The sequence below is a fragment of the Citrus sinensis genome, chromosome 1 (genome assembly GCF_022201045.2).
Source record: "Citrus sinensis cultivar Valencia sweet orange chromosome 1, DVS_A1.0, whole genome shotgun sequence".
Lineage (NCBI taxonomy): Eukaryota > Viridiplantae > Streptophyta > Magnoliopsida > Sapindales > Rutaceae > Citrus > Citrus sinensis.
Window position 1 is genome coordinate 17412263 of NC_068556.1, and position 27861 is coordinate 17440123.

A 27861-nucleotide genomic window follows, 5' to 3' on the forward strand; every position below is an offset into this window, starting at 1 on the left:
ACTAGGGGACTGGTGTTCGAGTTGGATTTTTCTGATAACCTCTAGAAAGAGTCAACATTGTTCTGGTTGGATTTTTCTAGTAATGTTTAGAAATATAGTCGACCCCAATCTACTCAGAACTCATTGTCGTCGAGCTAACCTCGTAAATATAACTTGGAGCCTAATTTGGCGGCCTGATTTACAAGTACGACCTGAGATTTATGTAAATGACCTAATTTAAGAATACAACCTTAAGCCTATATGAGCGACCAGGAAATTCACCAGTCCGACCTTGAAATTTATTTGTCCGACCCGAGAATTAGCTTGACATAGAAAGCTATCGGTTGAGATAACATGGCCTAGTTTCTAGGAAAGTTGTGAGCCACGATCAATTTAAACTATTTCTAATTGATGACCACGTGCAACTGCTGAAGAAAGTGGGCAGAAGTTAAGGTGGTAACCACCCACGACCAAGGGCCTATTTAAGCTGAAAAGGGCAACTGAGGAAGGGGTTAGAAAAATGAACCAAAATTTCTATAAGTCACCTATCTAAAAATCTTAGGGTTCCCGATAATATTTTTAGTTTTTTCTACCGAAAAAATTCGTTAATTTTCACTTTTCACAATTCTCCCTCCTCGTTTACCTTTTTCTTATACACAATTTCTGACTTAAGAATCAGAGAGTTTACGTCAGGACCCCACCGGCGTATCCTAATCGTGTTTTCTGGTTGTCAGGTATATAAAGCTGGGTTCAGACCGACGTTTGAGCTTGGATTCGTGCTGTAATTCCCCAAAAGAAAACAAATTCAACTGTTGAGGTTGTTTTTCGGCATCAACAATGAACATCATACTTGTCACACTCTTGGCCTATAAATCCTTAGATTCACAAGTCTTATATCACTTGAACGAAGATGCTAGTGGTGTGCCTCCATGGAGCTCTGACTCAATAGTTTTCAAGTAATTTTATTTAGCTAACCACCTAAGTTTGAATCGTGGTGAGGAAAGAAGATAAAAATTAATTTGGTCTTTGCACCTCACTACCTTTAAAAGAGTTCAAACTTCAGACTAGGTTTTGAATTTTAATTATTTTAAATTGAAATGCTAAGTCCATATATTATATATGTGAGTTTTTTTTTTTTTTGCCTAATGTTGAATTAAACTATATATTTATGAAATTCTTGAGATACATGGATTTCAGGTTTTAATAGAATCATATGTACTAGCTATATATACATCTTAATAAATGTTTGCCAGACCTTTATTTGTACTAAAATTATACATATCTAGACTCCCATTACACTTTAGATTGTAAGAATTTAAATAATTTTTTTTTTCGTAGAAGTCGTTTGGAATTCTAAGATCGGAAGTCAAATTTCAATAACGATTTTTATTTAAATATATATATATATATATATATATATATATATATATATATATATATATATATAGGGAGAGAGATTCTTGAGTGCATATACTTAACATTATATAGTGTTATAGCGAATTTACACAAAATTTGCATATCGACACTTGAGAATTTCTAAATATCAAAGTTTTCAAATGCATAAGTCTAAACATGGATTTAGTACGGATTCACTACAAAATCATATGATGTTAAAATGAATTTACAATTGACTACAATACCACATGATGTTATAGAAAATTCACACCAAATTTGTATTATATAAAGAGAGAGATCTTGCTTTGCTTTATAATTGAATATAGGGTGATGATATTCCCACCCCTCAAATTTTGTAAACCTACCTCACTTTAAAAAATTAAACCATAAAAAATTCACATTATTTTTGACGATTTCAAATTATTAAGAATAAAATTAAGCAATTGACTAATTAAATCCTCATTAAATAATTAAAATACATTTATGATATGATATCTCAAAACATTTATGCTATTTTTCTCATGAAATTGACTAATTAGAAGAAGGATTTGATTGATTAACAGTTTAAAATTTTATTTATTTTAAATTGAAAAAATGTGAATTATTTTTTAAATAATTCTTTGAAATGATTTAAATGCGGCACGTGTCCCATCAAGTTAAAACCTGAGAAGTTGATTTAAATTTTATTTTGGAACAGAAACCGAGTAGCGAGGCCTCGTTGGTCAGGAAATTCCGAGGTAAGTTAATCAACAGTTCCACTAATTATTTTTATTTTCTTCCAAAGTTTATTTAATTAGACCAATTTCTGGCTTCCTACTTATATTGCATATCCAATTTAGGGGTTGATTTTTGGAGATGGACTGAAACATTAATAAGCTCAGAGAAAAAAAAAAATAAAAATAGATTGAGATTGAAAGTCATTATTAACCAACATACAGAATACATATGCAATTAATTCAAATTTCTAAAATTACTGTAATTGTTGGCAATGTGCTTTTTTGTTTTGGTTTTTTTGGGGGGGGGGGGGGGGGTTCGGAAATTTGCATGCATGCCTTAATTGAGTTTTATCACTTTAAATCCTAATTACTAATGTTTTTTCTGTTAACGGTTGAAAATAAGATAAGAAGAGAGAAGGTGAACTTGAAGAAGTATAAGAAGAAAAGACATGTACTGATGTTGATGTGTTTATGTGAATAGAGAAATGGAATCTTTGTCCAAGTTTTTCCCTTGATGTTCTAAAGTTTGCATATATATGTTTCAAGAAACAAATGGAAATTAAATAGTACATAAAGGTGAACTCACATTGTCAACTAAAGGTTACACTACCATTTGCCCAATGGTTCCATTACTATTATCATTTTCTTTATTCACAGAAATATCATCGGCCTCAAATTCATCAGTATAAGCAGAGGGACAAGGACAAGGACAAGGTGAGTCTATTGTATGACAACAACAAGTCTACAATTTAGTTTTATTTCTGCTGCTGCACTGAGGAATCACTAGCATCAACCACCTACTTTATTACCGTTGCTTCGTTTTTCTCATGAAGACAGTTGACTTGATGAAATAACACTTCTAATGAGGCTGCCGTAGAGAAAGCATATATGTTAATCACCTGTTGTAATCTCATGCCAAAATCATTTCAGTTTCTGCTCATACAATTAGTTACTTCAACCTTTGTCATATGTATTCTCCACTACTTTAAGATACTTAGATAGTGAATGTGTCTAAATTCCAACTCAAAAGATTCATTTGAGGAAAAGTTCTTCAGATGGTCATGTAGAGTTCTAATTTATCTCAGCGTCATACTCTAAATACTTGAAAACTACATGTCAATCATCAATGTTCATCTTTTGTTGACAATCTCAACGATGTGTTTGGGAAAAAATTATCACAATTATGTTTAGTCCATTTATAAGACAATGTGTCATGTGATCCATTAGTCTATTGAAAGGTTGCAATCAAATGAGTTCATGTCCAGATTGTGAAGTTGGTTAATTTCAACATAATAGCAATGATTGTATCCATTGCTTTTATCAAGTTGCTATGTTATTGTTTTTTTAATAAGTGGCAGACATGACTTTCTATTTTTCCACAGCTTAAATTGTTAAATAATTGATAATGCTCTTTCGCTTACTCTGTTCTTTTCTTTTTAGACAAGCTTTATTGCTTTCGCCCTTTCTTTCTTGAGAGTGGATGTATAAAACAAATTGGCCTTGACTGATACTTGATGATGTTGTAATTATTTCTCCCTGCTTTATTCTTCTTACAACATATGGAAGACAGAGTACTGTAAGATTCATTTCCCGTACTGCTCTGCCTTGATCTGTTCTAATTTGAGAGTCAGCAATCTTGATTTAACTTCTTGGATGGAGTACTAGCTAAGAGAAGGGAGGTATGGGAGCCAGCACTAATTTTTCAATGAGGATATATGGGCATCACCTTCAGACTATTTTCGGAGAGGCTGAGAAGGGTGTTAGCTAGCCAAGAAGTCACATTGCCTGATGCTGCAAAAGAACCTATTCAGAACCTTCATGCCGAGGTTGAAATCGTTACTCCTTGGCTGAGGGACTATGAATATGATATGTCCTGGCTTCTGCTGCAAAAAATAGGAGAAGATGAAGTTGACAACCCAGACCTTGGGCGGAAATCAATTGCTTTACCTATGAATCTGAAAAGGTCATTAACACATTCTCAACAGCATCACTCAACAAAAGAGTCAAAGCAGGCGCAACAAGGACATTTGTGATGCTCTGCTAGGACTCTAGAGCAGAATCAATGATATAAAACAGCGGATGCAACAACTTCAGTACATCGATTCTGGAATCATTGATGATTTCAAAAATATTGAAGATGAAGCTGGTTATTTTCCTGCATCTTTATCTTCTAAGAATAGCGGCATGGTGGGTCTAGAAGACAGAATGGAGAAGTTGTTAGATATTTTGAAAGAGGGACCACCTCAGCTTTCAGTGGTGACCATCTTGATAGCATTGGGTTGGACAAGGTGGCTTTTGCTGCAGAGGCTTACAGCAGCAGTGATGTGAAGCATTATTTTAATTGTCACGCTTGGGTTCCAGAGCCTTACAACTATGATGCTGATGATGACCAAATATTAGATATGATTATGAAGTTTCTAATGCCTTCATCTAGGTTGAGTATAATAAAGGATAAAAATTATGAAATGAAAAAAAAAATTCAACAATATCTAATGATCAAGCGGTATTTGATTGTGGTTGATGATGTGTGGCGCATTGAAGTGTGGGATGTTATTCGAGAAATTGTTCCGGATAATCAGAATGGATGTGGAGTACTAATAACACTCATTGAAATTGATATCGTCATCTCATTTCAGTTCAAAAGCGGACAGAATATTTGGCTTGATTTAGTGCCCACTAAGAGGACCATTGAGAGTTGTTTACCTTTTGGAAGTACATGGAACAACTAATGAATAGAGTCTTTGTTGATGCAAAGAAGAGAAGCGTTGGAGGCAGAATCAACGCATGCCCTATTCGTAGTCGTTGCTGGCCTTCATTGTTGCAAATGGCTCTCAAAGTGGAATTTATCTTTTCATCCTATCCTAGATCAAAAAGGTAAATCGCGAAAAAAATGTCAAACATGTCTACGTTTTTTAAAAACAGAGTGATTTTGCTTACTTAGATGATTGTGACTCGTACCCGCATTCTTTGTTGTACTTCAAAAAGCGACCACCTTGACCCCATAGATTGGGTGAAAATCGTTTTGAGTAATGGACTTGGGATCTCTTGTTCTCAGCCAATTTCCATCCAAAATTGAAACTTTATTTCTTTTGATATGAAGCTGAACATCCCTTCCCTCAAAAGCCTAGCTTCATCATTATTAAGAAATCTCTGAATCTCTACACCATAGCCATTCCCTTTAGCTACATAAATCATACAGCAGATGAATTTTGGAAGATGAACAAACTCAGGCATCTAAATTTTGGCTCAATCATACTTCCTGCACATCCAGGAAAATATTGCAGCTCTCTGGAAAATCTCAATTTCATTACAGCCATGCATCCTTGCTGTTGTACTGAAGATATATTGAACATACTACCTAATCCTCAAAATCTCTGGATAGGAGGAGATTTATATTTTTATCAATTTTTGATGTCCCAAAGTCTTTGCAGATTCAGATGCCTCAAGTCATTGAAGATGGTGAATGAAAGCAAGATGCCAAGGCTCTTCAAAATTGTCCGTGCCAAATACCTACTTCCTCAAAGTCTAATCCACTTGAGTTTCTCTAATATTGAACAAATGGATGATCCCATGCCTGCACTAGAAAAGTTGCCACTTCTTCAAGTGCTCAAACTGAAGCAAAACACATATTCAGTTAGATAGCTGACTTGTGGGTCTGATGGTTTCCCAAAGCTCAAGATAGTGCACCTGAATTCAATGCCATGGCTAGAGGAGTGGACTATGAGGCTTGGAGCCATGCCAAAACTGCAATGCTTGATTCTCAATTCTTGTGCTAACTGGAAAAAGATTCCCGAACAGCTCTGGTGCATAAAGAGCTTAAACAAATTCGAGTGTTGGTGGCCTCAGCCGGAGCTGAGACAAAAGCTACGGGACTTCGAGGATAAGGTGCAGTATGACAATCAAGTATATCCTTATGGAATTTGATTTGCATGGATTTAATTAGATGTAAGTTTTTCATTTTATGTAATATCATCAACCTTTAATTATTAATATAATTTCATACATTTGTTTTTTCTTCTCCTCAATATATTTGATAGCACGCAGCTTCCTAAGGCTATAAAGTGTTTTCTAATTGTAGTTGCTTCTAATTTTTGTCTCAACATTAGACATGAAGTGTTCTTCACAGTTCCTGTTGCTGACCCCGACCATTTTCCCTTAATTATTTTTAGAAGAGGAAGAACCCTTGTTTATTGATTGTTGAACAGTCAGGAAAAACTATAATTTCATATCTTAAATTACTTGCGCAGGTGAAATCAGAGCGGGAAATATATCAACTGTAGTGCGGCAAAAGTTTCAATTTCAACCAGAATCCGGCCTTGATCCTTTCAGTATTCACTTCTGTTGTCTACACATTATTAAGTCCTCAAGATTAATACAGGACATTGTTGGGTTTCTTTGTTTTCAAGGATCTGCTACAAGCAATAATGTCAAGTTTTTGGATTCACTGTGTATATTCTATTCATGTGTCTTCATTCTTGTAATGTGCTTGAAACTCCAACTTAGTGTGGACGTGTGTGGTTTGGTTGTACCATGTGTAATACATGTTGATTGTCATAATTGTCTTAAGGGAATTCTGCATCACTTCCATCAGAAGAAAAGTTTGGATGTAGGCACCATTGCTGCTGAATCTACTATTGATTTGCTCTATGTTTTCTATTTTTTTTAATTCAATTTTGGGGATTGGGTTTTTAGCATTAAGTGTTGATACATCAGAGGACTAGATAAAATAAATAGAAACTGGGGCATATTGCCTAATCTTCAGAATCTCCAATTTTATGGAGATTTAAGGCCTTATCATTCATAAATAACTTGAATGCTAGATTGTTATTATCTTAGATTCTCTAAATAATAATCCGAATAAGAATGTAGGAAAAATATTGATTACAAATGCTTGTTTTGAACAAATACTACCTATTATTTTAAATTTTGGACATAGAAATTATAAATAGTATTAGCATGTGAATTTTAAGGTATTAGCTGATTCTGTCCAAAATTTAGTCGTTGGTTTTTGCTGAAAAAATGAATGTGTATAATTTTTTTTCCCTTTTATTTTCTGTTATACATTGATTCCCCTGCTTCTAGCTGATTCTGTTCTCCTTTATAACGAGAAAGAAGTTATTTTTTGTGCTCTTATATATACATGTTAAGCTTGGATAAGTGTGGTTTGGTTTGTTTTAATAATATGATTGTGTGGTGTCATCTGTAATACTTTTTAAGGGTGCAATCAAATGAGTTTATACCTTATAGTGAATTTGGTTAATTTCAAGATATCATTTTTTGGGATCTTCGACTTTGGTTGCTAATACAAAATTCCTCAAATCTTGATTGGAATTTGGGAATCTGTCCTAAATGATACAAGATTTCATAAAAAAATTTCATTCTGATTTATTATTCGAGTTGAGATTCAAGATCTAATTTTCTTCCAACTTAATATTCAAGACGGGATTTGAGACGTCTGAAAATCTCACTTGAGATCCCTTAGGCGATCAAATGAGTTCATATCCTTATAATGAATTTGGTTAATTTCAAGATACCCTTTTCTGGAATCATCCGCTCTAACTGCTAATACGTGAACCTAGGCTGGCAAAATTATCCAGATACCAATCGAGATAGAAACCCTACACAAGATTTGTTACAAGTTTCTTATCCCAATTTTGAATGTGGGTTAGGATTTGAGACCCATTTTACACCGATTCATAAATTTCTTTATTTAGACAATAACTTATGACAGATTTTTAGTTCAAAGCTCACGGAGTAAAGGTTGAGTTATTGGTGCAATCATCCGCAATTTTATGCAAGCATGCAACATATTAAACAAGAGAATATTTAATTATTTTTTGGGTTCTGTTATTACAATAATGATTTTGAAGATATTAGTGGGAGAAAATTCATTTTTTTAAATCATTTTCAAGCTTGAGAAAAAGTTTTCTTGCTGGCATACACTGTCCTTTATCTATATTCCAGTCTTCCATTATGTTAAAAAAAAACAAATATGAAAATAAAAAGAAAATAGGACATCATCAAGTATCAATCAAAGATCAATTTGTTTTATCCACTTTCAGGAAAGAAAAGGTAAAAACAATCCCGCTGGGGACCATAAAGTTGGTGTTTTTTTTGAGGGTTCGGCATCATGTTTGCCTTCATTTAGCAAAGGATATATGAAAAAGAGATGAATATTGCACTTTAGATTTGAATAATTCCAATTGGATTTTGAATTAATTAGATTAGGAAAAAAAATCATTCGAATCCAACCTGAATCTCAAATATAATCAATTCGATTCAAAATAAATTGATATTTCAGATGAATTTGGTTTTAGATTGTTTCGTATTTAAATGAAATTTTAAATTCAAATAGTATTTTAAACTCGGATTGAATTCGGATTTAGGTCTTTTTGATAATTTTTACAAAAAAATCATGAACTCTATATATATATGTAGAGTAGTGCAATCCAATCGGATTGTTTAGATTAAAACATCCAAATTCAAATCAGATCTATTCGAATCCAATCCAATGCACACCTTTAGCCCTATTGGAATGATCATCTAACCATTCAAACTATAACGTATTATGTTGTAGTCTGTAGAGCGCTTGAAAAGAAAATCTCTAAACAATAGCGACTATTATGCATTTGATGCATCAATGAATCAAATTCTAAGGTGATGCTTTTTCTCTCTAGACAAGCTTTATGGTCCCGGCGGAATTATTTTTAATCTTTCAGTCTTTTGAGAGGGCTAAAAAGAAACTAGTCTTGATAGCCTATTTTACTTTCTTCATACATATATATATATATATATATATATATATAACACAAATTATAAGACACCCTTTTATCTTCTTGCATAAAAAATATTTTATATACACGTACATTATACCTCAGGTTTTGTGCAGAAAATCATTATTGTACATCAATAATTTCTCAATATAATTCCTCTTATCAATCAGTATCCCCACGGCACCTGCAGCATCTAGGTTTAAGATTCATTTTCCAGTACTGCTCTGCCTTGATCTGTTCTACTTTGACAGCCACCTGAACTTGATTCAACTTCTTGAGAGAAGGAGGTATTGGTGCCATCCTCAGTTGCTTATGTTGACTAATGTTGAAGTAAAAGGAGAGCTTTTAACCATTTTTTTTATAATTGTTTTCTTTGCATGCTAGGGCTGCTGGCTACTGACTACCGAGAGTGAAGGAGATATGGACATCAACCTTGGACTATTTTCAGAGAGACTAAGAAGGGTGCTAGCTGGTGAAGAATTCACGGTGCCCGATGCTGCTGAACAACCTATTTAGAACCTTTACACTGAGACTGAAATCGTTGCTTCTTGGTTGAGGGACTCTAGATACAACACTGCTTGGTTTATGTAGCAAGTCAATGCAGAAGAGGGTCAAACTCTTGCAGAATTAGAAGATTTTAAGGCTATCATTGACAAAATTCGTTGCTTTTCATACATATCTGAGAATGTGATTGACACATTTGCTATCAGTATCACTCAACAGAAGAGTCAAAGCGGATGCAGCAAGGACATTTGTGATGCTCTGCTAGGACTCCAAAGCAAAATCATTGATATAAAACAACGGATGCAGCAAGTTCAGCACATCCACTCCAGAATCGTTGATGAGCTCAAATCGTTTGAAGCAAAAGCTAGTAATTTTCCTGCATCCTCATCTTTAAAGAATAGGGACACGGTGGGTCTAGATAATAGAATGGAGGAGTTATTAGATCTACTAATAGAGGGACCGCCTCAACTTTCGGTAGTGGCTGTTGGAAAATTTTCAAAATAAATGTGTCTTATGGTAAAGACATGTCCTATTAATTGTGCCTTATAGAAAAGGTACCTTTTACTAAAGGCATGTCTAATTAAATGATGTCTTGTTGTAAGGACATGTCCATTTAATTGTGTCTTGTAGAAAATGTATCTTTTTACTAAATGATATAACTTTTCATGGCAACATTTCACTTAGAGATGCATCATTTCATGGTGACATTTCATTTGAAATGGTGATGATTCAATTTGGACCATTGATTAAAATCAAATCTAGATCCAATGGCCATGAATGAAGGGGTATCATGAAATATGACAACCCAAATGAGGGGGCACAAGTATATCTATAAATAGGGGTCATGTTTAAGCCATTTAGACATGAAATTAATGATCCTACACCACTTTTTTCTTAGCATTCCTTTCTAGTACGAATTTCAACACAAAACACCCATTTCTTTTGTGCATTCACATTCCAATATATTGTTTTCTGCAGGAACAATATATTGTTTCTTGGCAGGCTTGTAACATTCAAGAGTATTCTGGTTTGCTTTCATCGATGCACAACACAAGCAAACAAACAAGTGCTTCATTGTATCCTGGAGGCGTATTTGCTTAACCCATGTGCATTACTCAATCGGTGGGGGCAAATAACGTCTTAAGGAAAGTGACATTTGTAACGCGCCTTGAAGTACACAAAATTTCTGCAGTTTACTTATTACTATTATTTTTCTTCTTACATAAGTTGTAAACACATTACTTTATGTAATAAAGTTCCGTCATTATTGTTACATTTGCCATTCCCCACAAGTTCAACCTCCAACAGTGGCCGTACTTGATAGCATTGGATTGGACAAGATGGCTTTCGCCGCAGAGGCTTATAGCAGCAACTATGTGAAGCATTATTTTGATTGTCACGCTTGGGTTGAAGAGTCTTTACCATATGATGCTGACCAAATATTGTACGACATTATTAAGTTTGTGATGCCTTCAAGCAGGTTGAGTGAAATTATGGAAGAAAGTTCGGAAATGAAAAAAATTATTCTTCATGAATATCTAATGACCAAGCGTTATTTGATTGTGCTTGATAATGTGTGGAGAATATCAGTATGGGATGTTATTTGAGAAATACTTCCCGATAATCAGAATGGAAGTAAAGTATTGATAACACTCAGTCGAATTGAGATCGTCGCCTCATTTCAGTTCGAAAATGGAGAGAACATTGGGCTTGATTTTGTGCCCACTGGAGGACCATTGAGAGTTACATACCAAGGATGGCCTTTCCGCATCTTATATCATGAAAGCATCTCACTGAAAGAGAATATAGAGGAAGCACTTGATGAACCCCTGGGGCTTCAAGTCGTTGCATATTGTATGTTACCTTTTTACTTGAAACTTTGTTGTCTCTACTTATCTGTGTTTCCCGTACACTTTGAGATATCCACCAAGCAATTATATCAGTCGTGGATAGCCGAAGGTTTCATTACAGACAACAATGAGGCAACTGCCGAGAAATACTTAGAACAACTAATCAATGGAGGCTTTGTTATCCTCATTGAAGAAGCCAAGGGATTAGTATTTATATATAAACACTTAACCATGCATGAACAAGAATTTTAAGGATAAAGACTCTCTCCACACGAGCGTACGTGGGGGGAGGGGGACAAATCCATGACCAATTTGGTTGAACTTGTGTGCGCCCTTAAATGTCAGCCCAAGCACCGATGGAACGTGTTTTATTTCCTTTTAAATTTGTTGTAACAGTTTCACACCTTTTGAATTCAGAAGATTTGTAATAGCTTCGCAATTATTTTGGGCTGGTATGCAATTCAATTTTTGAATTGAATTGTTTAAAATTCAATGGCTATTACAGCAATTAAATTGCATATATTGAATTTTGAAATTCAATTTTTATGCTATTGTTACGTACCCACATGAGTATAAAAAGGCACATTCCTCTTCTGTTTTTACACACATTGAAACTAGCACACAGAGCACTTACAATTTTTCTTTCCTCCTTTCGTCTTGTTTTCTGATTGAGTTTACCGCTGTTGTGGTTCGCTGAAATTATCTGTCTGTGCTTGACAGAAAATTTGTGCCCGTTGTATCCTGAGAAACAGTTACCAGCAAACTTAAAGCACTTCAGTAGGTAGTAAATCTGTTTTAAGGACACTGTATTACAGGCCTCAAGTTTATTTTCTTTAGTTGCTATTTTTCTTTTCCTGTTGTTTATAAGTTGCTGTTTTGCTGTAGTCAAATTAGCTACTAGTTTATTTGTTTAACTCACTGTGATTATTTTTTATAACATTGAAATCGTCGCCTCATTTCAGTTCGAAAATGGAGAGAACATTGGGCTTGATTTGTGCCCACTGGAGGACCATTGAGAGTTACATACCAAGGATGGCCTTTCCACATCTTATATCATGGAAGCATCTCACTGAAAGAAAATATAGAGGAAGCACTTGATGAACCCCGAGGGCTTCAAGTCGTTGCATATTGTATGTTACCTTTTTACTTGAAACTTTGTTGTCTCTACTTATCTGTGTTTCTCGTACACTTTGAGATATCCACCAAGCAATCATATCAGTTGTGGATAGCTGAAGGTTTCATTCCAAACAACAATGAGGCAACTGCTGAGAGATACTTAGAACAGCTAATCAATGGAGGCTTTGTTGATGCAGGGAAGAGAGGTGTCAGAGGCAGAATCAACACATGCTCTATTCCTGGGCATTGCAGTCCTGCGTTGTTGACTGTGGCTTTCGAGGGGGAATTTTTCATTTCCCCAATCATGGATCAGGAAGTTAAATTATGGGAAAATGTGAAACGCTTCACCGTTCATGGAAATTTGAATGATTTTGAATTTTTAGATCATTTTGACTCGTTCCTCCATTCCTTGTTGCACCTCACTTTAGGAAGCCACTACCTTGACTCCAATTATTGCGAGAAAATCTATAAAATGTTCAAATTTCTCAGAGTATTGGACTTGGGATCTCTTGTTCTCATTCGATATCCTTCCGAAATCGAATATGTATTTCTTTTGAGATATTTGAACTTGAATATCCCTTCCCTGAAAAGCCTGCCTTCATCGTTATTAAACAGTCTTTTGAACTTGTACACCCTAGACATGCCCTTTAGCTACATAGATCATACAGCAGATGAATTTTGGAAGATGAGCAAACTGAGGTATCTAAATTTTGGCTCAATTACACTTTCTGCACATCCAGGAAAATATTGCGGCTCTCTGGAAAATCTCGATTTCATTTCAGCCTTGCATCCTTGCTGCTGTCCTGAAGATATATTGGGCAGACTACCTAATCTTCGAAATATCCAAATATGGGGAGATTTAATTTATTATCAATCTTTGTTGTCCAAAATTCTCTATAGATTGAGCTGCCTCGAATCATTGAAGTTGGCAAAGGAAAGCAAGATTCCACGGCGATCCAATATCATCCTTGCTAAATACCAATTTCCTCCAAGTCTAACCCACTTGAGTTTTTTGAATGTTGAGCTAATGGATGATCCCATGCCGGCACTAGAAAAGCTGGCGGTTCTTCAGTTGCTCAAACTGAAGTAAAACTCGTATTCAGGTAGAAAGCTGGCTTGTAGCTCTGATGGCTTTCCAAAACTCAAGGTGCTGCACCTTAAATCAATGTTATGGCTACAAGAATGGACTATGGGGATTAGAGCCATGCCGAAACTAGAATGCTCGATCCTCAACCCTTGTGCTCACTTGAAAATGATTCCTGAACAGCTTTGGTGCCTAAAGAGCTTAAACAAATTAGAGTTGTGGTGGCCTGAGCTGGAGCTGAGACAACAGCTACGGGAATTCGAGGATAAGGAGCAGTATGGCATTCAGCTATATCCATATGGAATTTGATTAGCGTGGATGGAATTTGATGTAAGTTTTTTTCCTTTTTATCCAATAACTTCAACCTCTAATTATTTATCTAATTTCATGTAAACATCTATTCTGTATGATTGATTCGATAGTACGCAGCAGCCTAAATAATAATGATACCATAAAGTGTTTTCTATCTAATTTTTGTCTCAACAAAGACTTGGAAGTGTCCATCACATTCCCTGATGCTGACACTAATCATTAATCTCTTATTAATAGAAGAGGCAGAACCCTTATGTATTGGTTATTGAAATAATCAAGAAAAACTGTAAAATAAGATATTCAATTACTTGTATGTGTAGCAGTGTAGGTCAAAGCAGAGCGGAAAATATCTTAACTATACTGCAGCCAAAGTTTCAATTTCAATAAGAATCCAGCCTTCACTGAAATTGTGTGGTTTCTCTTTTTTTTTTTATAAGAATTGTTTGGTTTCTTTGTTTTCAAGGATTATGTCATATTCGGATTAATATTTTGTACAAAAGTTTTATTGATTGTTTTACTTTCTATTTTCACATTCACTGGTGTGTATTCAATTTGTCAACATTGAAGTTGCATATATGTTATTGTTTTTTATTTTATTTTATTTTTCTAGTTTTTGAGTAGTGATACAGTTCAATCTCATTACTTCAGTTAGACGAAAAATGTTTGTGCTGTGATCACACCTCATTATCTTAAAACTGACAGAACGATTTTGTCGTTCGGTTTTTTGGAATTTCGCCGACGTGTCGTCCATTGTAAGGGCGACAATGCTGGTCAAAAGTCAGTTGGGGTTCGTTAAAATAGTGCGTGGAAATTTCGGGTTTGTTGGAAATAGCCTTTATTGTAGTTTATAAGGCTGGTTGTTGGGTCATCTTCACAGGTCTCATCAAAGCCATAGAAAGAGAGAGAGTTAAAGGGAAAAAGTTGCATATTCTTGGAATGATTGTGAAATGGTCCTTGTTCTTCAGTGGATGTAGGCACTTTGATTCAATTTTGAGTTTCGGTTTCCGAAACGATTCTTGATACGTCAAATAGGGTCTTCGGTGTGTGATCTTGGTACTAACAGAGGATTAAACACAACAAAAAAGAAACTGGGGCATATTGTCTAATCTTCATAGACTCCAAATATATGGAGATTTTAGCCCTCGTCAATCTGGGTTGTCCAACAGCCCTTGTAAAATAAAAAACCATCACTAATCCTTGGTGACTTTAGGGATCCAGTAAGGACTAGGTAGAATTGAAGAGGAGATTTAACGAGTAAAGTTCTGAAAGTGGAAGATTTAAAATTTAATCTGTAGCGTTGCAGGTTTTGGAAGCTTCGTTAGAATTGATGACTGAATTCTTTCTCTGTTGGTTGATTAGTAGCCCAATTGCACTAAGAGAATAAAGAGCAGCTGTAATCGTTTTCACATTTTCCCTTCCAGCATCCAGAGGGTGCCTTGTAATGCAGTGCAATGAAGTTGATGGCGTGAGGATGTGCTGCTGCTCACTCAATTCCTTACAGTCACATCAAAGCCCCTGTTTGCAGCAGAGGAATTCCCTTTTGTATTCAAATTAATCCTTCTGCTTTGGTTGTCATTGGATTCTTTCCACTCTTTAGCCAGTAACATAATGTTGAGTTTATTGATTTTGCTATCTTAAGAATGTCCAAGACATTTTGTAATCATGATATATTGTCATTTTATTTTGAGACAAAAGACTTTTTTCCCAGTTAGCAAATGCTTATTGCTTTCATTTTTTGGATTGGAAAAACAAAAATTGGAAGAAGAAAAATGAAAATTAATAAACAAAAAAAAGATTACAGGACAGCAGCATCATGTTCTTTTCTTTGAACTAAGTCTTTGTTTAACCTTTCACCTTTTCCATTTTGTGAGTTTGGTATCTCTTTCTTTTCTTGAACCAAGATTTTTACTTTACTTACAAGTAAAGTTTAAATGATCTTGATCGTTTATTTTTCTCTGAACTTATTTTTCTTTCACATGCACGATCATTTTCAATTCTAACAAATCATTCATCTATCAATACCCAATTTGAATAAAATTCAGCATTCCTTTTCATATTCTTTCTATGTAATAATTTGATTGTGTTGTTTTTAATCAAAATAAGATATATATCGTCAGGATATTGAAGTTTGTGATCACTTTAAGAAAAAACAGGTAGTTTAATATCTGAATTATCCACAAAATAACTCCATTTTATTATTTTTATATCATGAATGTGAGGTTCATGATTTATTTGCGTTTGATTCTTGTTTACAAGTTATGTTTTTCCTCACACGTTTCATATGATCACAAATCAGATAAAAAGGGGGAAATTAAAAAAAAAAGATTGAAAGCTAGCTTATTTTGAGTACAAGCAAAATCTTGCTCATTTCCAGGGCGAAAGTAGCAGGGACGTTTTGAGGTGTTTTTAAAAATACAGGGACTAAATGGACACTAACCTCATAATATAGGGACTAAACAAGCTTTTACCCCATTTAGAAATGCGTTGACAAAGAGATTAATTTGTCACATGATGGTTTCTAGGTAGAATCTTTCCAAGCTAATTTGCATTTTATAAAATTTTTCTTTCTATTCGTTTTACGTAATGATTAGTCACCAATCTTGGTTTGAGAATGCATACTCAACATGAGGTTATAAGATTCATTTCCGGCACTCTACCTTTCATCTCTTGTAATTTGACTGTCAGCAATCTTGATTTAACTTTTTGAATGGCAACACTCGGCATGATTAATTAGAGAAGGAGGTATCAGGCATAGGGTTCTGAGTAGAGTTTCATCAACAATTAATGCTGGTTAATGTTTGAATTGACAGACATAAAAATTTCTTATTATTATTATTTTTAATCTTTTAATAATTGTCTCTCTCAATTATGTCTCAATTTGCATGTTAGGACCACTAGGCACAGAGAGAGGAGGAGATATGGACATCAACTTCAGACTATTTTCCGAGAGGCTGGGACGGGTGTTAGCTGGTGAAGAAGTCACGTTGCCTGATGCTGTAAAACAACCTATTCAGAACCTTCATGCGGAGGTTGAAATCGTTACTTCTTGGCTGAGTGAATTTGAAGATGATATCTCCTGGCTTCTGATGCAAAAAATAGGAGAAGTTGAAATTGACAACCCAGATCTTGGGACCGTTATGGATGAAATCAATTGCTTTACTTATGAATCTGAGAAGGTCATTGACACATTCATCAGCAGCATTACTCAACAGAAGAGACAAAGCGGGCGCAGCAAGGACATTTGTGATGCTCTGCTAGGACTCCAAAGCAAAATCATTGATATAAAACAACGGATGCAACAAGTTCAGCACTTCGATTCCGGAATCATTGATGAAGTCAAATCAATTGAAGCTGAAGTCGGTAATTTTCTTGCATCTTCATCGTCTAAGAATAGGGAGACGGTGGGTCTAGATGATAGAATGGAGGAATTGTTAGATCTATTGATAGAAGGACCACCTCAACTTTCAGCAGTGGCCATACTTGATAGCATTGGATTGGACAAGACGGCTTTCGCCGCAGAGGCTTACAGCAGCAACTATGTGAAGCATTATTTTGATGGTCACGCTTGGGTTCCGAGCCTCACAGCTATGATGCTCACCGAATATTAGATCTCATTATTAAGTTTCTAATGCCTTCATCTAGACTGAGTGAAATGAAGGATAAAAATTATGAAATGAAAAAAAAATTCTTCGTGAATATTTAATGACCAAGCGGTATTTGATTTTTTTTGATAATGTGTGGAGAATATCAGCATGGGATGTTATTCGAAAAATACTTCCCGATAATCAAAATGGAAGTAGAGTATTAATAACACTCGCTCAAATTGAGATTGTCACCTCATTTCAGTTTGAAAACGGAGAGAACATTGGGCTTGATTTTGTGCCCACTGGAGGAGCATTGAGAGCTACATACCAAGGATGGCCTTTCCACATCTTGTATCATGGAAGCATCTCATTGGAAGAAAATATAGATGAAGTATTGACCATGTCCCTTGGGCTTCAATGCATCATATATTGTATGTTACCTTTTTGCTTGAAACCTTGTTTTCTCTACTTCTCCGTGTTTCCCGCACACCTAGAGATAGCCACCAGGCAGTTATATCAGCTGTAGATAGCTGAAGGTTTCATTTCAGACAATAATGAGGCAACTGCTGAGAAGTACTTAGAGCAACTAATCAACAGAGGCTTTGTCAAAGCAAATAAGAGAAGAGCTGGAGGCACAATCAACACATGCTCTATTCCTGGTCGTTGCCATCCTGTATTGTTAGGAGTGGCTTCCGAGGTGGAATTTATCTTTTCCCCTTTCATGGATACAGAAGGTAAATCACAAAAAAATGTCAAATGTTTCTACGCTTAAGAACAACAGAGTGATTTTGCTTAGATGATTATGACTCGCACCTGCATTCTTTGTTGTACTTCACTTCAGAAAGCAACCACCATGACCCCATAGATTGCCAGAAAATTTGTGAAATGTTTAAACTTCTCAGAGTATTGGACTTGGGATCTCTTGTTCTCATCCAATATCCGTCCAGAATTGAAAATTTATTTCTTTTACGATATTTGAAGTTGAATATCCCTTCCCTCAAAAGCCTGCCTCCATCATTATTAAGTAATCTTCGGAACCTCTACACCCTAGAGATGCCCTTTAGCTATATAGATCATACAGCAGATGAATTTTGGAAGATGAACATACTCAGGCATCTAAATTTTGGGTCAATCATACTTCCTGCGCATCCAGGGAAATACTGCGGCTCTCTGGAAAATCTCAATTTCATTTAAGCCTTGCATCCTTGCTGCTGTACTGAAGACATATTGGGCAGACTACCTAATCTTCAAAATCTCCGGATATGGGGAGATTTAAGTTATTATCAATTTTTATTGTCCCCTCGAGTCATTGAAGTTGGTGAACGAAAGCAAGATGCCAGCTTTCTCCAAAATTGTCCTAGTTGAGTACCAGTTTCCTCCAAGACTAACCCACTTAAGTTTCTCTAATACGGAACTTATGGAGGATCCCATGCCCGCACTAGAAAAGCTGCCACTTCTTCAAGTGCTCAAACTGAAGCAAAACCCGTATTCAGGTAGGAAGCTGACTTGTGGCTCTGATGGTTTTCCAAATCTCAAGGTATTGCACCTGAAATCAATGTTATGGCTAGAGGAGTGGACTATAGGGACGGGGGCCATGCCGAAACTAGAATGCTTGGTTATCAACCCTTGTGCTTACTTGAAAAAGATGCCCGAACAGCTCTGGTGCATAAAGAGCTTAAACAAGTTCGATTGCTGGTGGCGGCTGAGACAAAAGCTACGGGAATTTGAGGATAAGGAACAGTGCGGCATTCAACTATATCCTTACGGAATTTGATTAGCCCCCATTGAATTTGATGTATGTTTCTCATTTTAACCAATTTCTTCAACTTTTAATTATTTATCCAATTTCACATATATTTTTTTCCCTTCTCTTCAATATAAAGATGGTTATACAAAGTGTTTTCTTTTAATTTGTCTCAATATTGAGTACATTGAGTACCTTTTAGAGTTTCCGATACTCACCCCAATCATCAAGCCCTCTTTAGCAGCAGTGGAGACTTAAGTACCCTTGTATATTCAACCATGAGCCTAGCAGACATCGCGTTCATTTGCTTTAATAGTTAAGACAAAAAATGTAATTAAAAATTCTTATTTTTCACAATTTCTTCAATAACTTGTGTAGGTGAAATCAAAGCAGAAAACAACATAACTGCAGCCCGAGCTTCAATTCCAACCAGAATCCTTTCTGTCTTCACTCTGCTGTCTACACAAATAAATCCTGATCCTACGGTGGTGGACTTTTTTTTGGTTTCTTTGTTTCAGCTGTCTATCCATAAATAAGAAATCTCACTTAGGATTTTCAGTTGAGAGTTCATTGATTTGTGCTTCGGCCATGGTTTCGTTAATTGTGTACAAAAAATAAATAATATTTGTGATGCTTTCTGGTGTTGGGTTCAGTTGAATGTATTTTCTGTCTTTGTTCTGTTGCTTGCTCTGAAATCCTATTTCAAAGGCTGGGCAAGTTTGGCACTCGATATGCTTCGTTTACTTCCAGAAAAGATTGATTATTGATGAACTTCATACTTGGCTGAATATCTTAGTAAACGTTCTTGTGAAGAAATCCTAATACCCACTGAGGCACTACAATAAGGCAGAAATACTAATATTGCTTTACATGTGTTGATTGATTAACAGTTTTGTTCTCTGCTGCTCTTTCTTTATCTGTTGCAGAAAATTCCTTCAATATGATTGATAGTTGCTACTAATTATAGAAGCATTCCTCCTTTGGCTCATTTCATGGAATATGAAAGACAGATTACTGAGACAGAGCCACGCTTCTTTACCTTCCCAGAGAAAGTTGAAGTTTGGGCTGCGTACTTGGGAGTGGAATGAAGAGCGGCAGCAAAATGATTACAAGGATTGCCATTTACAGGGGCATTTTTGTGACTACTGATGTGTCCCTCTAATGGTTCAATAAATTGAAACCACGTCTAGTAAAAGGCTAGAAAAACGCCGTGTTATAGTAAGCAGTGACTTTCAATAATAGAAATTTGTGTGCAAGTGTGTGCATTCGAGAAAGCAAGTACAAGTTTTTATATAACTATGGCCTACGGTATGTGCCCGAGCATCTAAGATATATTTTGCAGTGAGCTGTGAGCATTGACACGATATGGATACATCAAATATGTTTAGTAGAGCATGCATGAGAACATCTATAAAATTCAAGAAGGTATAATTGCAATCCCTCGTTCAAATTTATAACAAATCAATTATAAAAATATTCAGAGCAAAATTCAAGATTAAATTATGTTCTATATTGGATCACACGTTAAAATAGTTATCAAGATATGCATGTATATAATTAAATAAAATGTAGAAATTTAATTTGGTTTGTTAGCATTCCATTAAGAATAAATTTAAACAATTAACTAATTAAATCCTCATTGAATAATTATTAAGCTTCATTTAAACTAATAAAATATGTTTGTGATATGATATCTCATAACAAACTAACGACTTTGAAATTTATGCTATCTCATGAAATTTATCAAACTCATACTTGATTCTTAGATCAAGTTACAAAAATCGTGTGAGGTGAATCAGTAGATTAAGGGCTAGCTCAAGTGAAGCTTTGAGGCAGCAGAATCAACACAAGCCACATTTTAATATTGTCATTATTATTAGCAGTGTATAAAATTTGAAAAGCAAGACCTTCATTTCTCATTGTCACCTTTTCTTGTGTTGTGCATGCAACATCAGAGAAGGTAATTCCAGTTGTCTTCGTTTCAGCTGTGTACTCATTAAGTAAGAGATTTCATTTCAGCAGAGAGTTGATTGTGTACAAAAATAAAGAATGTTTATGATGCTTTCTAGTCTTGGATTAAGTGGGATTAATGTACTTTCTATCTTTGTTCTGTTGTTTGCATCGAAATCCAATTTTAAACCTGGATATGTTAAAAGTGTTGAGAAACAAGTGAAGCAAATCGGAAATATGACATTGAGCGTTGCGTTTTGAGCTAAAGACACTTAAGCTAAACGGCATAACCTGATGTCGTTTTGCTGTGTATTGGTATTGCCTGGTGAACGACTTCGATAATCGATAAGCACCGTTTTGGGTTTAATGAAGCACGGACATCTCACGTGCTTGTAGAAAGCTGCTTGCGTTCGTTAAGAGTTAGCTAACTCACGTTATGTAATACATCTTGAAGAATCAATAAAAGCTGATCAGAAATTTCCTCCCATGGATGCATGCTAATGCAAATTAGCTGAACCACGTTGAATCGATTTGTCCTCTGTTGGTTCTTTCAATTCTTTGATTCAATTTGATCTTAATTGCTTTATATCCATTCATCATCATCTTGTTTCAATTCCATTTTCAATTGAGCTTCAAATCAGTTCATTCTTGGTAGCATCTTGATTGATTGGATTGTGATATTGGGCAGCAACTGAGGTATCTCTGGTTTTAAGCACTCCAGTTGCTACAGTTAGGCACTCAATCAATATGCTTTGTTCATTTACAGAAGAGATTTGATTACTGATGAACTTCATGCTTGCCTGACTCTGATCCCGTGTAGTGGGTTGAGAGGATTACATGGAGGTGCTGTTAAAGCTAAGGCATAAGGCAGAGAAGCAAGCTATGGAAGCCAATTAGGTTGAAGACTGTCAATAAACAAACATAATTCGATTAGCAGTAGGTCGTTAATACTTAATATTTAACGTGAGGAACAAGTTTTTCAGCCTCGCCTCAGAGTGATAACTACTTCGACTTTGTCTGTTACTTGGAAACTTTGGTGCCTTCCATGACAATCATTTTGTGGCAGCACAGTGAACGATTCTGTTGCTTTTGCTTTCAATGAACAGGGCTACCTTACCAGATAGGGTTAGCATTTTATTAATTGCAAGTGGTAGCTTATTTATTCATTACTTTTGTCTTCTGTGAATATAAAACACTGATTATGTAATCATAATACTTTTTTAATAAGGAGTATGATGAAAATTAAAGACAAATAATGATTTTGTAATTATTTATTATGCTCCAAGTCAATAAATATCACATCAACCCCCAATATTTTCTCTGCTACTACTTTCTTATTGTACCCATTATCAAAATTCTATAATAAACATCATTTATGTGTAGGAGAAACTATTGACTAAACTGACTTTCTTGCGCTACTGGAGTACTAAGAGAAAGAGTTGTGTAGGTCAACCTAAGATCAATTTCATTCATCAGACTATTTTCAGAGAGGCTGAGAAGGGTGTTAGCTGATGAAGAAGTCACGTTGCCTTGTTGATGCCAAAATCTGGATAAGTTGGTCAGATCTCAGATCCCTGCATCATCATTAAATTTGTTTGATGGGAAGCTGCTGATTAGTTAGCACCATGAGCAGATTTTCTATGAGCAGACAACCCATGAGCAAATAATCCATAAGCAGACGATCCATGAGCAGAGAACCTATGAGCAGACAATCCTTGAGCAGACGATTCATGAGCATACAAACCATGAGCAGACAACCCATGAGAAGACAGTCCATGAGCAGACAATCCTTGAGCAGACGATTCATGAGCATACAACTCATGAGCAGACAATCCATGAGCAGACAACCCATGAGCAGACAATCCATGAGCAGACGATCCATGAGCAGACGATCCATGAGCAGACAACCCATGAGCAGACGATCCATGAGCAGATAACCTGTGAGCCTGTGAACACAACCAACAGTCAAGAGGTGCCGGATGTTTTTCCGGCGAGAACCCTCCGACACTCAAGTCAGCGATTTGGGTCTTACTTGGAAAAACTCATACCACAATTCATGTGGTTTAATTATGATTGCTTTAAACAAAAAGCTTTTAAGTAAATTTAAAGGAAAAGAATTCGAAATAATCAATCTTAAAGAAATCACAGGCGAAAGAGAAATTTCTCAGTTGTAGAGAGAGAAAAAGGTCCAATGGGTTCAGTTACCCAAAGAGAGAGAGAGAGAGAGAGAGAGCTAGAAGAATCCCCCTTTTTTCCTTCCCATTCCTAGCGTTTTTATAGGAAACTATAGCGGTTTTCATCCACTCTCCTAAAATTATTAAGAAAACTACTAATTTTTAGCCCACTAAGAATATGGTCCCTAATATTTCGAAGAAAATATTTTGACTGAATCGTGCTTTTTGGTAACTTCCTGGTCGAGGTGACCAATAACATCCTGGCCGAGGTGATGTGCTCGAGGTCACCACATATTATTCTGGTCGAGGTCACCACATATTATTCTGGTCGAGGTCACCACATATTATTCTGGTCGAGGTGACTAATAATATCCTGGTCGAGGTGATCTGGTCGAGGTCACCACATATTATTCTGGTCGAGGTGACCAATAACATCCTGGTCGAGGTGATCTGCTCGAGGTCACCACATATTATTCTGGTCGAGGTGACCAATAACATCCTGGTCGAGGTGATCTGCTCGAGGTCACCACATATTATTCTGGTCGAGATGACCAATAATATCCTGGTCGAGGTGATGTGCTCGAGGTCACCACATATTATTCTGGTCGAGGTGACCAATAATATCCTGGTCGAGGTGATATGCTCAAGGTGACCAATAACATCCTGGTCGAGGTGATATGCTCAAGGTCACCACATATTATTCTGGTCGAGGTGACCAATAATATCCTAGTCGAGGTGATCTGCTCAAGGTGACCAATAACATCCTGGTCGAGATGATCTGCTCAACCATTGCTCGCTTTTACTCTGGAGGAGAGCACGATAATGTATGAGCAAACACCTTTATCTTGGTCACCCTATTTCATTCCCTAAACACCCCTGATGCTGCAAAACAACCTATTCACAACCTTCTCGCCGAGATTGAAATCGTTACGTCTTGGCTGAGGGACTTTGAATATGAAACGACCTGGCTTCTGGTGGAAAAGATAGGACACAGAGAAATTGAAAACCAGATCTGGCGACCGTTATGGACGAAATCAATTGCTTTACGTATGAATCCGAGAAGGTCATTGACACATTCATCAACAGCATCACTCAACAGAAGAGTCAAAGCAGCTGCAGCAAGGACATCTGTGATGCTCTGCAAGGGCTCCAAAGCAGAATCACTGATATTAAGCAACGAATGCAACAACATAAGCACATGGATTCCGAAATCATTCATGGCATCAAAACTTTTGAAGCTAAAGCCGGTATATCTTCATCTTCTAAAAGTAGGGACACGGTGGGTCTAGATGATAGAATGGAGAAGTTGTTAGATCTATTGATCGAGGGACCACCTCAGCGTTCAATGGTGGCCATACTTGATAGCATTGGGTTGGACAAGACGGCTTTCGCCACAGAGGCTTACAACAGTAGTTATGTGAAGCATTATTTTGATTGTCACGCTTGGATTACAGAACCTTACAGCAATGAATATGATGCTGACCAAATATTAGATATCGTTATTAAGTTTCTGATGCCTTCATCTAGGTTGAGTGAAATAATGGATAAAAATTATGAAATGAAAAAAATAATTCTTCATGAATATCTAATGACCAAGCGGTATTTAATTGTGATTGATGATGTATGGAGCATTGGTATGTGCGGATGTTATTTAAGAGATACTTCCTGATAATCAGCATTGGTATTAATAACACTCACCGACATTAAGATTGTCACCTCATTTCAGTTCGAAGACGGAGAGAACATTCGGCTTGATTTAGTGCCCACTGGAGGACCATTGAGAGCTATATATAAAGGATGTCCATTCCTCCTCTTATATCATGGAAGCATCTCATTAGAAGAAAATATAGGGGAAGCAGTGCAGATACCCCTTGTGCTTAGGTATTTCGAATATTGCATGTCACCTTTTTGCTTGAAACTTTGTTTTCTCTACTTATCTGTGTTTCCTGCACACCTAGAGATATCCACCAGGCAGTTATATCAGTTGTGGATAGCTGAAGGTTTCATTCTAGACAATAGTGAGGCAACTACTGAGAGTTACTTAGAACAACTAATCAAGGAAGGCTTTGCTGAAGCAAAGAAGAGAAAAGCCGGAGGCACTATCAACACATGCTCCATTCCTGGTCGTTGGGGTCCCCTGTTGTTCTTAGTTCCTTCTCAGGTGGAATTCATCTTTTCCCCTTTCGTGGATGGTAAATCAGGAAAAAAAGCCTTATTGTTCTTGACTTCTTGTGCTTACTTGAAAAAGATGCCTGAACAGCTCTGGTGCATAAAGAGCTTAAACAATGTCAAGTGTTGGTGGCCTCAGCCGGTGCTGAGACAAAAGCTACGGGAATTCGAGGATAAGGAGCAGTATGGCGTTCAGCTATATCCTTACGGAATTTGAGTAGCCCCTATTGAATTTGATGTATGTTTCTCGCTTTACCCAATTTGTTCAACTTTTGATTATTTATCCAATTTCATATACTTTTTTTCCCCTTCTCTTCAATATAAAAATGGTTATACAAAGTGTTTTCTTCTAATTTGTCTCAGCATTAAGTACCCTTTAGAGTTTTCGATGCTCACCCCAATCATCAATCCCTCTTTAGCAGCAGTGGAGACTTATGTACTCTTCCATATTCAACCATGAACCTAGCAGACATCGGTGTTCATTTGTTTTAGTAGTTAAGAAAAAAAAATGTAATTTAAAATTCTTATTTTTCACAATTTCTCAATGACTTGTGTAGGTGAAATCAGAGCAGAAAACATCATGACTGCAGCCCGAGCTTTAATTTTCAACAAGAATCCTTTTCGTCTTCACTTCTGTTGTCTACACAAATAAATCCTGATCCTACGGTGGTGGACATTTTTAGGTTTCTTTGTTTCCGCTGTCTGTTCATAAATAAGAAGTTTCGTTTCAGATTTTCAGTTGAGAGTTGATTGATTGGTGCTTCAGCCACGGTTGGCTAATTGTGTACAAAAAAATAAATAATATTTGTGATGCCTTTCTAATCTTGGATTTAGTGGAATGTATTGTCTGTCTTTGTTCTGTTGCTTGCTTTGAAATCCTGTTTTAAAGGCATGTTTGACACTCAATATGTTTGGTTTATTTTTAGAAAAGATTGATTATTCACGGACTTGATACTTGGTTGACTCTCTTAGTAAATGTTCTTGTAAAGAAATCCTAAGATTCTCTTAGGCCTTTTTCTTTTTTTTCCTATGATGAATTGTGCTCACTACGGTAGGCATATCCACCTAGGCAGTAAATAGATTCTAGAAATATTCCTTCTTTGTCTCTTTTTTCTTTTCTTTCCCTTTTGTTTTTTTGAAAATGGTTTATTATGATGTTAAAGAGGTGTCTAGACATTGAGTGGAAAAAGAAAATACTACCGAATGCTAGAGGCTTATTTGAACTTGGTAAAACCAGCGTCATAGATGTGATATTTTTCTCATTCCAAGGAATATGAAAAATATATTACAACATTGCACAATTCACTATTTTTTTGGCACCCTTATGTCGCTGTTAGAACTCTTTATCATTTTTCGTTTCTTAAAAAAGAATGTTAAAAAGATCCCCAAATTTATGCGGGATATGTATGTAGTTTTAAAATGAAGATATATTAAATATAAAATTTTACAAAGGATTTAGTACTTTCTCTAAATCTCGTTGAAAAAATAAGATAGTATCGTACATGATTAATAGTGCATATATATTTGAGTAATTTTACATTTATAACCTTGGGATACAAATTTTATCTGTGATATACATACATGCAAGTCTCGCAATAAATTTAACACACCAGGCATGATTTTGCGGAGAAGTCTATGTTGCGGAGAAGCCCATGTCCTAATTTTACATTTTTCCACAGCATAAATTATTAAATAAGTCTCGCAATAAATTTGACCTTTCCTTTCTTAAAAGTGGATGTATAAAACAAATTGGTCTTGATCGATGCTTGACGATGTCCTGTTCATTTTTCTCTACTTTATGCTTTTTACAACATATAGAAGATAAGAGTATTGTAAGATTCTGCCTTGATCTGTTCGATCAAAAGAAAAAGCCATTTTGGAGTTTTATCAACAATTTCCTTGTGTAGGCGGAGATCCCGGAGTACTCCTATGGTCGATCTGTCACCCAACCTACTTAAGGCTTGGCCCCGTCCCGTTTGGAGAATGACCCTTATGGCATGGCTTAGTTAGTTATTCTCGCAGTTCAGATAAGATTCGGGCCCCCATCCTGATTTGTCTCTGGGCATCCTTAGCCAAATACATTCTACCTTCATTGTGGCAATGTCATCCAAGATGGTACAGAAAAGATAATGGATGACATTGATGAGAGGCATCCTTAAATTCAAGTTGTCCACACCACATTCTTTTCCATTCAGGGACTGGTCTTAGAAATGAAGATAGAAGGCCATTTCTGCATTAGCAGGTTACGGTTTTGAGAGTCAACGATCTTGATTCAGCTTCTTGACTGAAGAACTAGCTAAGCAAAGGGAGGTATGAGAGTGTTGTGAAAATTTTAATATACTCGCAAGCGCACGAAGCTAGAAATAGAATAGTGGTAACGAGGTCAATCCCACAGGGATTGTTATAAATTGGAAAGTCTAATTTAAATCTAAAAGTAATATTAATTCTAACCTAGTTGAGCAAATTGAGTTTTAAGAGAAATTAAACTAATTAAACTAAGAAAACAATTAA

The 27861-nt window shown here is 36.0% G+C and overlaps 3 protein-coding genes across 5 annotated transcripts in view; all 3 read left to right on the forward strand.

The window, feature by feature from the left end:
• LOC112498613 (probable disease resistance protein At1g58390) overlaps positions 1-27861 on the forward strand; it is an 83178-nt gene that overhangs the window by 51314 nt on the left and 4003 nt on the right. The window contains exon 3 of one of the 3 annotated variants that reach the window (XM_052439238.1): positions 25908-26023. The exons of 1 other annotated variant lie outside the window; for it this stretch is intronic. The gene's annotated coding sequence lies outside the window, so the exon portion shown is untranslated. Of the gene's footprint in view, positions 1-25907; positions 26024-27861 lie in introns of those variants that run through there. One more of the 3 variants, XM_052439234.1, reaches the window with a different exon arrangement.
• The window catches only part of LOC107175807 (probable disease resistance protein At1g58390), a 168666-nt gene that overhangs the window by 17151 nt on the left and 123654 nt on the right, over positions 1-27861 (forward strand). The window lies entirely within an intron of this gene.
• Positions 24206-25567, forward strand: LOC127903647 (putative disease resistance RPP13-like protein 2). The gene is made up of 2 exons (XM_052443971.1): positions 24206-24815; positions 25140-25567. The coding sequence occupies exons 1-2, from the start codon at positions 24206-24208 to the stop codon at positions 25565-25567; spliced, it is 1038 nt and encodes a 345-aa protein (XP_052299931.1).

What these genes read in the sequence shown, in the direction of transcription:
- LOC127903647 (XM_052443971.1), top strand. Translation starts at nt 24,206, where the DNA reads ATGGACGAAATCAATTGCTTTACGTATGAATCCGAGAAGGTCATTGAC. An exon ending in TGATGATGTATGGAGCATTG is followed by an intron (nt 24,816 to 25,139) that starts GTATGTGCGGAT and finishes CTGCACACCTAG; the next exon opens with AGATATCCACCAGGCAGTTA.